Raw genomic sequence first — 12,067 nt, forward strand, 5'->3', positions numbered from 1 at the left:
TCTTCGGCGTTTAATCGATTTCTGTTTTTCAGTTTTTAGTTGGTTAACTGACCTTGTTCACAAATAAGGTTGTTGCAAATGGCAGCAATTTTTTTACCGCCTCCTCATGTGCAATTTTGAAAGCCTTTGCAGCCTTTGACAACCAAAAAGACGACAGATTTGCTTTGGTCTCAAATTGAATACGTGCTTCAGTATTGGATGGAAGTTCAAGAATTGCCTCTGCCAAACCTGGAGGTTCTTCTGGTATGTTAGTAATTTCACATTTAAAAGGATCTACAACCCAATTCACAGTTTGTACATCAAGATCTGGAAAGTAGTCAGAAAACCGCTCTCTGAGTTTGGTAAGATGAAATTAGAAAAAATTCATTTTTACCCCATTTTGGGTAATTTACCCCGGTTCCCCGACCGCTGCTCTAATGGGACTCTTATTTTCGGACAGAGGAAGTATAAAATTGTTCGATCTAAATGAAAATCAATGATATATTTCTTTTGTTGTTGTTTATTAAAACTTTGATTATCTGTATACATTTTTGATTTACAAGAATGGATGCAAGTGTGTCACAGTTTTACTTTTTTGGTTGGATGGACGTGTTTGAATTGGCGGAAGGATTCATCCGAAGAGAAAAGCATGTAACATTGGAATTGAGGGGAAGAGGACGAGGACGAGGATGAATTGATAGGGAGGGTTTCGGTGCGGGCCAGTGAAAAAGTGGAATTGTTAAAGTTGTGCGCGCTTGTCTCGTTTGGCCGTGATGAATTGAGTCGCGTTTCGTTTCTGTGTATAATTTCCGGGTCCGTCCCATTATTTCCTAGCGACTTCCTACCGGGGAAAATACAACTTAACCCGATGCAGAGCGGGAGATTCAATTACCATCAACTATATAACACCCAGAGACGTGGAGAATTAAACGCTTCCTTGGAGCCACCCATCTCCCCCCTGAGGGTGGAAGTATATAGTAGGGCGCGCATTCGTTTCCTCCTTTATATCCTTCTTCGTATTCTTATTTTTCTTTTATTTCCATCGTTGGAATTTCCAATTTCGAAGAGCCGAAAATCGACAATTAAAGGTTCCTCTTTCGATCCGTGTCCGTGCGTGCCCGATGGCAATCCAATTTGCTTTTCGATGGATTGATGGACGATGAATCGATCATGTTTTTGGGGAGGCGCAGATTTTAACAAGGTCCATTCCGCGTAGAGAAATCTCATTACCGCCGCGTGATAATCAGTTCAACTTTGGGCCCTCCCGAATTAACGAGCCCTTATCTTTCCTTCTTCGTCTTCTTTATATATTTAATTGTTTTATCTTTAACCGTTCTTTCTTTTTCTTTTATTTGCAGCGACTTGAAGGCGGCTCTCAAGTGCATACATTCGTACACGAGGATGTGCATGAACTTGCAGCATCGCAAACACTTCAGGGAACTTTTCCACAGCACCGGCGTCATGGTTCACGAGCTCTGCAACAACAGCACGTACCAAGAAGGTAAAAATTGATCATCGATCCTTCGAGAGCTTCAAAACTTAATCTTCTTCACTTGACTACAGAATACTTGAAGTACGCGCCGTGCATGAAGGAAGTCGCCGCCGAGAACGAGGTGTGCTTCAGTCGATACTCGACGGCGATGACGTCCATCAGCAGCAACGCTCCGCAAATACAGAACGAGTCCGAACCTAACTCGATATTCCAGAAGAAGAAACGCGAGGCCGCAGATGAGGGCATAAAGAGCGTTTGCTGGTAGGTGCAATAAATTTCACCCCAAATTAGCGGTTTCTGGCCAACTTCCACCACTAATATCGATGCGGGTGTTGTGATTTAATACCCTCACAATAACCTAGATTCTGCATCACAGTTACAATAATAATGGACTGGGTGTAGTTTGGCTATTCAATTTGCGGCAAAAATAATAAGCCACTTTTTCTGCATGGTAATGAAGAATATGCCCCCAAGTAGTTTATCCGAAACGTTTAACGCTTCGCCGCGCTGGCACTACTCCTTAATGACTTCACTTCGCCAAATAACCGCATATATTTTCGTACCCACTGGAACACTAGCACGGCGAAAAATGTGCCAGCTGTTGCGAAAATCCTTCTTTTTTTTCACGTTTTTCCCATCCAAATTTCATATTTCTTATATTTCCCTGCGACCTACAAAAATACTGCGACCGTACAGAGAACGAGATACAAACATCGTTTATATTAACATAATTACCACATTTTAACTATACACCTATTATATTTTTATTTATTTTTTTTTGTATAAATATAAAATTGCACTTTTAATTAAGGAAACATTTCATATTATAAAAAAGTAATTGCACCCAATCGACAAAACACATAAATTAAATATTTTTTTACAACAATTTTTACAAACTGTACATTAATTGTAATTACATTTTTAATGAATTTAAACAAAAACTTGTTCGTCTTTGCACTAACTATTATAGAAAACGATTTATTTAAGCACGTGATGTACGTGTACGTTATATTAATAACATGGAAGAGCATTGAGTAAACGTTGATGTTGCATTGGCGATTTGACATTGTCCTAATCTCATACACACGACCTGTATTCAAAATTCGCTGCATCATGAATTATTCCCAAAGCTCACCCCCTCCTTGCAGGTCTCATTAATACACCCTTGAACACGCGTGCCGCTGAATATTCCCCCAGGTATTTTTAATCCGTACAAATTTATTCAATTTTCCGCATTTCCATTTGCAGCACATTCCGCGAGTATGTGGACTGCTCGACGCACACGATGAGAAGAGCGTGCGGCGAGGACGCGGCGCTCTTCAGCCGGAACTTCCTGGACAGGATGTCCTCCTCCATGATCAAGGTACGATACAAACAATATAATATAGAAGGATATAAAAAAAAAAAAACATATATAAAACCTGATTGTTTAAATAATGCAGAGCCCTCCGGAAATCGCAATAAAGCTTTTGCAAAGCCGGAAACGTGACGTGGCGCACCAAATAGGCCGGAATGAAAACATTCCGCGTTTGGCGGCTCTTTTTGTTAGGGACTGTTGGAAAAGGGTTTCCATTCATTTATTTATTTACAGTTTACAGTTGCGCCGCGGATATTATTGCCGCCGGCTGCAAATATGTACTTTTTGGGGGTTGCTCTTTCTCTTTTTTTGTACGGGAAAGTCGTTAAGCGTGTAAAAAGAAAATTCGTATTCAAATATGCCGCTCGGCATATTTTTCCTAATCTAAATTGAACGCAACCGAATAACACCCGGCCAGTGTATTTGGTTGCATAATTGATGGGGACTGCTACTGTCTGCCGTGGGCGGAGTTTACTCTTGGGTTCCGCCCTTTTGATGGGATTTATTAGCAAATTTACTTACGCATTTCATTGAAAATTTAGTGTTTAATCAGAATTACAACGGAAAATTAAATTAATTGGTTTTTATTGAATTCTCAATCAAGGGTTTCATCGGCTCAAAGCATAAGTATTTAACTTAACGATAGACCTAATTGGATTGAACCTTTTTGCTATAAAAGAACAAATTATATGAAAGAGAGTAAAAAGTATTTGAATGAATTACTCCAACTATTCAACTAAAAAAATAGATGTAATTAGAAGAGATTCAACTGATACACCAAGTATTAAAAGCAAATGCGTTACAACGAATAGAATTAGTTATAAATCAATATGGGTATGTGAATGATAATTGAATAATTTCTTGTATTGTTTCAGCTCCATTGTTCTTCGTACGGATCGCGGCAGTGCGGGCTCGGGTCCGGCGCCGGATTGTCGGCGACGCGGGCGTCGCTGGTGAGCGTCGCGGCGTCGGCGGTGCTGGCGCTGCTCCTGCGGTTTAGCATGAGCTGAATCAACTGAAGAGAAACCCAACTTCCGTTTCGTTTGTGGTGTGTGCGTGCATGGGAGGACAGTGAGATAGAGAGAGAGGAGGAAGGAGCTGAATGAACGATGAGGACCTGCGGAAGGAAGGACGAAGATCGAAGAAATAAAAATCATACTCGGTTCCGGATCACATTAGTCAAATTAGTCTGCAGTCATACCAAAACTGTTGTTTAGCGAGGATAATACTCATAAAGCAAGAAATAGAAAAACCCTAAATAGTTGTATGCTAGTGTGTGTTTAACACACAAAAGAAAAAAAAACAAAACGCTGTTCCCATTACGTCACTTCATTTGTTTATGTGTATCTTTGATAGTGAGAGAGGAATCTGTAGGGTAGAGGGTTGTAATCTCATGTCGTTCTTAGGAAGAAGAAAGAAAGAAAAAAACGCGATCTGTGTTCTTACTTTGGGTTCTCAGCTCCCTTAACTTATTTATTTTTTGTATTATATCAAATCGATTCCATTTAATTATGCAAACTAACTAAGCTTCTAGTCAGTTAGTTCAGTAATGAATGCACCATGACATTATCTACGTTTCTTCTTTGTTCTGTGTTCTTATTTAATTGTATTTTACCTTTCAGTAAAAGTATTCAGAGAGAGAAAAACAAACAAAAAAAAAAAGAATATTATTAATAATATAAATAATCTCAATGCATTTCGTTTTTGGTGTATGTTTACGAAGCCAAATTTGTACATACGTTGATCGTAATTGATAAGTTATTTATAGATTGGTCCTAGTTACTATTTTTCAAATTTCCAGTAAACATCAACCGTCCTTTGAAAAAAAAAAGAGAAACGAAACATCTGAAAAGAAACAATTGTCTTTGAATTTATTTAGATGATTCCCCTAATTAAAAATCGTTGTTGTTCTTGTTGTTGTTTATTTGAAAATGTAAGAAAATTTTTAATTATTTTTTATGAAAGAAATAAATTTGAAAAAAACAAAAATTTATTAATAATAAATAAAGAAGAAATCCTTTAAATTATATTTATGAAATATCTAAAAGAAATGTTTGTAATATTGATAATTTATACACTTGTAATTTTTAAGTGTAAATAGCACTAAATATTTATGTAATCGTTTGGACGCTCGTCCTGTGAAGTTTGTAAATAAAGTAGTTCAAATTTGTAAATAAAGTGCGAATTGAAAACTAGATTTTATTTATTCTTTTTTGCTACATTTTGCTACTGGTTTGGGTAGAGGCGTGGTAAACTGTGTACGGTTTCTTCAGAAGCTGGTGGATTCCGTGCTTGGATTCGATGGCGACGCCATCTCGTCGGTTATCCAAGAACTTTTGCACGAAGAATTTGTTCAGTTCGTGGATGTCCGGATGCGCCAGGAAGTCGGCTATGGGCATCCACTTGCAGTCATGGATCTCGCGGTCATCTTTCAGGATGTCTTCTGTCATGGGTTTCAGACAGATCACTGTGTACAAATCGGAGCAACTGAATTGACCGCCGTGAGCGTGTCTTAAGCAGAGGACGCTTTTGAATTCGGTGCGGATGTTTGTTTCTTCGTACACCTCTCTGATGGCGGCGTCCACGAAATTTTCACCTGGAAAAAGATCAGAAGTAGTCTTGATTGTTGAAGCTAATAATATTTTCGTTTTACCGGGTTCGACGTATCCTCCTGGCAGTTTCCAAGGGGTGATGCGATTGTACCTTTCGCATACGACCAGAAGATCGTCCTTTTCGTTGACGACAACAGCTCCAACTCCTAGCATGGTGTGCGCGTATGGAGGTATGTTGCTAGCCTCATGGGTGGGCAACCATTTGTACATCATAACATACCCATCGCGAGCGTGATGGTAATTGAAACCATTCTATGGTACAGCGTTATTTAAATTAGAACTACTGCTAGGAACGCCCTCTGGAAGAATGCGCACTTACTTTCGCGAGGACAGGTATCCAATCGGATTCTTCCAAGGCCACTTTGAACCACACGCCTCTTTTCTTTTCCGCATCCCATTGCTCCAACGACTCTGAAATGCAACTGGATCAATGAAATTATGCAATTTATGCATTGAGTAGTAATGTTCACTTACGTTGCAAGTTCTCGGCGAAATTCTCTACGTGATTCTGGTCACGTGAATAGACTGTGACCCCATTGAAACGATCCGATTTCCCAACGAAAGCCATCTCGATCCTGCCTAAACTGAAAACAAAATGTTTGTTATTAGGCCCGAAGCCAACTTTACACGGTTCGCGCTTATCAGTGGTTCGCACCTGAATGATCTTTTGTTCACATTACTACAACGAAAGGCGATTGTTTTCAGGTTAGACGATAGCGGGGACATAGGATTTCATTTAATTAACTCGCGACCTCGCTTATTCCAAAGTGCTTAGACTCAGGGTCAGAGATAACATCCTTTTTTCGCATTTTTTTTACTCCTCTTTTATTTACAGCAGTCATAAATCACGTTTCCTAACATCATTCCTCGCTTTAGTTTATACTGTAATATAAAATAAACAAGCCAAAAGAGTAAACATAGATAAACCTCTGAAAGGAAGTAGTTCAGATGAAGTAGTTCCAGTAACTCGTGTGCATTTGGTTGCTCGTACGTGTTAACTGTTTTTCATGTTAACTGAAGAAAAAATAGACTTTCCCGGCATGGGTAAGACGACATAAAAGAAACTTGGAAAACTATCCAGTTCCACGAAAACCTTACTGTTTCAGATCTAGGGCCGATTCAGACGTATTTTTACTAACTGACACTATCTGGAAACAACACATTTTCTTCTACCACAGACGAAAATTACAAGAAAATTCATCACAACTACAAGTTCTACATTTCAAGCAAATCAACCGATGTGAATACCATAAAGTTAATATGGAAATTACAAAGTCAAGTGAGTTCTAAAACTTAATATTTTCTACTTCTAACCTATAATCTTTCATCATCTCTTTGCAGCCTATTTCGAGAAGCTGCCTGAAGTCAAGGCAGCAATCGATGCATCCACTTTCATTGCAATTGATTGTGAATTAACTGGCATCAACACTACCTCAGAGATCAATGCTTATGACACCCCAAAACAATACTTTGAAAAGGTCCACAAGAATTCCAAGGACTTTCTTGTCATTCAATTTGGAATATGCACTTTCACGTAACAAAAAATATTAAAATTTACATTTAAATTTACTTATTACATTTTTTTTTTAGATATTGTGAAAAAAGTAAATCCTTTCAGCAGCAAGCTTTCAATTTTTACATATTTCCACGACCCTTGAATCGAATGGTACCTGATTGCAGATTTCTCTGTCAATCCTCTAGCATAGATTTCTTGGTCAAACAAGGTTTCGACTTCAACAAATTGTTCAATGAAGGTAATAATTTATAAATTCAATTGGTTTCTTCATAATCTCAATTGATTTTAATAGGTATTCCATATTTGAATACGCAGCATGAAGCCAAGTACAGAGAAGTTTTGGAGGAAGGAAGGCAAGCGAGGGCAAAGTTGTATCTGTCACCACAAACTTTAAATAGGATATCCATACCTGAAGAGGATCAACCATTTATAGACAAAGTCTTGTTAGTTAAAAAAATTAAGCTTTTTGTTTTTGTATAATAATTTACGGTTTTATGAAACTATTTAGCGCAGAGATTGAGAAATTCATTGCGAGCGATAAGGACGAGCACATTCTGCCGAAATGTAATCCGTTTATTAGGCGATTGATTTATCAAACGGCGAGGGAAAGGATCGACAAGAGGGCGAGTTTGGAAACGAGGCAGCTAGAGAACAAGGATCGCGTTTTGGTTGTGACTAGGCCGAAGAGCATCGACGATAGAAACAAGGATGAAGAAAACAAGAAACTCGAAGAGGCGGAGGTTTTGAAGCAGGCAATTGGATTTTCGGAAATCATAAAATATTTAGCGCAATCCGTGAGTCGAATTATTTAATCTCTTATTAATTCGTATTAAATGTGTTGTTTTTTTTTTTAAAGAGGAAATTAATTGTTGGGCATAATATGCTTTTGGACGTATGCCACACAATAGACAAATTTTTGAGTAATCTGCCCGAAAAGTACGAATCGTTCAAGGAATGTGTTAATTGTTTATTTCCTTTGTAAGTTTATCACACATTCGATTTTGTGGTTGTATTTTTAACAGTTTTGTTTTTAGTATTTTAGACACGAAATATATGTCGAGTAGCGGTCCTTTTAAAGATTTAATTACCTCCACGGTGTTGTCGCATTTGCTGACAACAGTTACAAATTCTCCGTTCGGTTTACCGAAGATAGGTAAGATTTAATTTTGTAACTTTCTTGCAGTGTTGTAACTATCCAAGTTTTTTTTTTTAGATTCTGAAGCTGAAAATGGTTATTCTTTGGATAGCAGTAAAGAACACGAGGCTGGCTACGACGCTTACATAACAGGGCTATCTTTCATAGCGATGTGGAAGTATTTGGGGAAAGGTAGCGACTCGACGTTCAAGGATTTCAAATTGCTGAAGCCTTACATAAATCGGTAGGGTTGAAATAGTAATAGAATCGAAGTTCTTTTTAATGTAAAGTATATTTTTAGTTTGTTCCTGATGCGCATCCAGGACGCTCCTTACATGCAACTAGACGGAGCGGATCGTAAGTTTCGTAAATGATTGAATGAGTGAAATCACTGAATGTTTGATTGCAGCTAATCCATCCCGAGATCACGTGTTTTATTTGTTGTTTCCGAAGGAGTGGAAACTGAACGACATAACGGAGCTCTTCAGTCCGTTCGGTAAATTTGCATTCTTTTTTTTATTATTATTTGAGTTTGCAGCAGTCATTGAAGGATTGATTTTTTTTCTAGGGAACGTCTATGTGGCCTGGCTCGACGATAGGTCCGCATACATAGCCCTTCATAAACGGGAACAGGCTGCGGTCGCATTGAGCACTTTATCCCAGAGCGATAGGTACAGCATAATGACCTACGTTCGGAGGCAGGCGATTCTCGCCGGTATTTCCTCTATACAGACGTCTCCGTTGGCTAGGAGACGGAAGTCGTCTGAAGGACTGCCACCGCGAAAGAGACGAAAGTCTAATAATGAGTAGGCCAATCTCGAAATCGCGAACACGAATCAATCAATATTGATGCTCATTAAATTTTCAGCTCGAACGTTTTCAAGAGGGGCTCCATAGAGCCGGTGATGGAGGTGGAAATGAGCGAGGAGGCCGAGGCGGACTCCACGAAGCCTTGTCTGATCAAACCGAGGAAGAGGACCATCAGCAAAACGTTCGAGGAAGACAACTCATGGGAATAGTGATTGCTCCTCTCCATTTATTTGTACATCCCTCTTTACAGATACAAAATTGTACCTTTGTATGCCATTTCATTGAAGAAAATAGAAAAAATCTTAAAAACTTTATAATTTCTTTCAATCTGAATATATTTAAACCCAATTTCCAAAAGTAACTACAATTTAGAAGACTTGGAAGATTCACATTCACATTTATAACATCCCAAATTGCATAGAACAACAGTAATAATTGAAACAAATTTGGAAATAAAGATCTCTTAATACTAAACTAGCAGGAAAGATTAGAAAAGCTACGTATACTTATGTAAATTGGATAAAATCAAATTGTGATTGTAGCAAATGCAATTGCAACCAAACCATGTTCTAATTTCGAATTTGCATCAATTTGTGGGAGTGGATTTGTATGTGGGTGATGACGGTAAATATGAATATTTGACTATCCGACATAGCACACTGCACTCTATTTATAAATGATCGATACTCTCCGATCGTCGCCGTTTGTTTGGAGAGGCGTTTCGTAATAACAGGGGGCTTGTTTAAACACCGCCGACACCAGTTAATTGCATTTCAATGGTTTACTAATAGGAGCAGTAACATATGTGCGAACTGGATCATACGGAACGCTGGTTTGAGGGAGAGCACAAAACGATTGCTAACAAAGTGTTGTTGTTGTTGTATTGTTGTATGTTCGTTCTACAACGCGCAACTTCTTGTTTTCGCCTGTTGCCGGAAAATCAAATTACCCTATGCATGTGTTTGCATGAAAATCGCACGACCAAACATTAATGACTTTATACACAAAATTAGTAAACTTTGTACGTTTCATTGTGATTCTAATAATCTCTAATTCCGAGTAATTTTATTACAATGAACATTTACAAATCTGTAGTAAAATACATGAAACATTGACAATTACTTCTAAGAACTGTAATTGATGAATAAAGTAGCTCTGGCCGCAAAATTCCTGTATAAAATTATAAATAAATATCTTAGAATTTGTCCATCAATGTCATCAATTGTGATTGTATAACAACTAAAACAACAACAAAAAAAAATGTAAGTAATCCCCGCAAAGAACGTATCGTGAGAGAAAAACCAGCGTGTAAATACCCAACATCAAAGTAATTTATTGACTACATCGCATGGACACGTTTTCCTTTCGGAGTTTTTTTTATTTATCCGCGCGCATCAAAAGATCCGTAAACGCTTTCGGTCAGAAGCACTTATTTTTAAAACCAAAACAATCAATATGAAAGAAACCGAAACGTACACACAAAAAGCTTTTCATTTTTCACATTCAGTAAGAGAATGTATTCAAAGCTGAATTCGGATCACGAATAAACATTATTTTACATATGTTTCACGCATAACAAAATGCATCTTTTACTCAACATTTGCCCAACCCAAACCACTGATTTATGCTAGAAAAATGTAGAAGAAATGAGAAAAAAATGTTTTTATTACCTAATTCTGCACGAGAGTGGAATAAACGTTTGAAAATGCTGCTACAATTACGTCAGGTTGCAGGAATTTTAATACAATCGTTTTATAGGTTTTCTCATTAATACAATATCAAATAATAATCAGTTATTTTATTGTAACAATTATATTGAAATATTTGAAATTTTATGGACGTTTTTTTGTTGCTAGTTATTAATCTGTACATTTCGAAATCATTAAATCATCGATTAAAGTAATGAAAAAAATGCGGTTTCTGGTGGATCCTATGAATAAATGTATAAGATATTATATTCAGAAATAAAAACACTTTAATTGAACATTATTCAACACAAGTTTGAATAATCATTAGCGAATGATAAAATGCTTTTATTAATCGAAACATTGTTTACGTTTTTACATTGTAAATAATTACATCTAAGTTTATATCAATTTTACAGAATATTCATTAAAATTTTTAAGAAATTTACTGAATTTTCATAAATATAAAAGTTTTTGTTGAAGAAATTAGTTAAAATTTTCAACTTCAACTATAGTAATTCAATTTTAATGTAATTCAGATTATTCTTGTAGAAAATTTGAAATTATAACAAGATTTCTTACCTTACTGATGTAATCACATGAATGTTGCTTGAAAATGATATCAGCTATTGAAGGATATTTAAAAAAAAATGTGCTTGAAGACGTATTGTTTCGCAGATTAAAGTTTTATAATATTAATAAAAATTCTAGCTCTATAAACCAATAAGATAATAACGTTTCCATCAACAAAGATATAAACTATTAAATTGTGTCAATAAACTTATTATTTATCAGCAGCTTTGGAAAGTTTACAAAAAATCATATTAAACGAATTAATTTTCAGTTCACAAAGTTTGTATATTGTTAACGTATTATTCCAACAAAGTTAAATGCGAATAATTTTGATTGTAAGCAAATGCAACTGAAGCAAATTGCATTATTCAGAATCTTAGATGCTCGATGTAATAAGTCTTCAAAGTTCGGCGTGTTCTCGCGTTTAATTCGTGTTGCAAAGTGCGAAGTTGTGTGTAACGAAATTAGTGATTTATGAAGTTCAACTTATGTTGTTTGCATGCATCCGTTTTAGTAGTGTACACTCCACGTTTTATTATTGTTCGATAATGATTATGAATAGTTCTTTAGATTATGAATAGTCAATAAAGATTTTATTGAAAAAGAAAAAAATTAATAAGCGATATTGAAAATACGAACAATAAATTGCGCATATTTTATTGCGATTTTGTAATTGATGCGATGGAAAAATCCGGGGATGACGAAGCGATTATTAAAATTTTTCGATGTTTTCGTGTCGAAGCTGAAATGTTGCTGTATGCTTGCTTTTGTGTGCAATTGCGCGGATAATAAAGGGATCAGCTTGGGCAATTCACGTTCACTTTACGACCGATTATTTTTATCATAATCTATAGAAAACTAAACTTAGATGTGCGAGGAGCAACAAGAACAAGTCTCGTTCAAGTTAC

At 36.6% G+C, this 12,067-nt stretch overlaps 3 protein-coding genes across 4 annotated transcripts; 2 read left to right on the forward strand and 1 right to left on the reverse strand.

The window, feature by feature from the left end:
* Positions 1 to 1,180: 1,180 nt before the first annotated feature.
* On the forward strand, positions 1,181 to 4,131 carry LOC108556823 (the record flags this gene model as incomplete). Its single annotated transcript, XM_017913098.1, has 4 exons — positions 1,181 to 1,480; positions 1,543 to 1,732; positions 2,720 to 2,834; positions 3,704 to 4,131. Coding segments are annotated over 4 exons (740 nt in total), but the record flags the coding sequence as incomplete, so codon positions are not given.
* Positions 4,132 to 5,002: 871 nt separating this feature from the next.
* LOC108556827 (nudix hydrolase 8) lies at positions 5,003 to 6,243 on the reverse strand. Of its 2 annotated transcripts, none has more exons than XM_017913102.1 (5): positions 6,096 to 6,243; positions 5,915 to 6,024; positions 5,760 to 5,851; positions 5,482 to 5,692; positions 5,003 to 5,424 (listed from the first exon to the last, which is right to left on the reverse strand). In XM_017913102.1, the coding sequence occupies exons 1-5, from the start codon at positions 6,164 to 6,166 to the stop codon at positions 5,045 to 5,047; spliced, it is 864 nt and encodes a 287-aa protein (XP_017768591.1). In that variant the 5' UTR covers positions 6,167 to 6,243; the 3' UTR covers positions 5,003 to 5,044. The 2 variants fall into 2 exon arrangements, with proteins under 2 accessions (XP_017768591.1, XP_017768592.1); XM_017913103.1 differs by having other exon boundaries at positions 5,915 to 6,019; positions 6,096 to 6,114.
* Positions 6,244 to 6,402: 159 nt separating this feature from the next.
* Positions 6,403 to 9,200, forward strand: LOC108556826 (poly(A)-specific ribonuclease PARN-like). Its single transcript, XM_017913101.1, has 13 exons — positions 6,403 to 6,484; positions 6,547 to 6,719; positions 6,782 to 6,974; positions 7,031 to 7,194; positions 7,249 to 7,399; positions 7,465 to 7,750; positions 7,813 to 7,934; positions 7,991 to 8,109; positions 8,170 to 8,335; positions 8,393 to 8,448; positions 8,501 to 8,587; positions 8,660 to 8,897; positions 8,960 to 9,200. The coding sequence occupies exons 2-13, from the start codon at positions 6,701 to 6,703 to the stop codon at positions 9,108 to 9,110; spliced, it is 1,752 nt and encodes a 583-aa protein (XP_017768590.1). The 5' UTR covers positions 6,403 to 6,484; positions 6,547 to 6,700; the 3' UTR covers positions 9,111 to 9,200.
* Positions 9,201 to 12,067: the final 2,867 nt, after the last annotated feature.

The sequence above is a fragment of the Nicrophorus vespilloides genome, unplaced genomic scaffold (assembly GCF_001412225.1).
Source record: "Nicrophorus vespilloides isolate i.1.1-1 unplaced genomic scaffold, Nicve_v1.0, whole genome shotgun sequence".
Lineage (NCBI taxonomy): Eukaryota > Metazoa > Arthropoda > Insecta > Coleoptera > Silphidae > Nicrophorus > Nicrophorus vespilloides.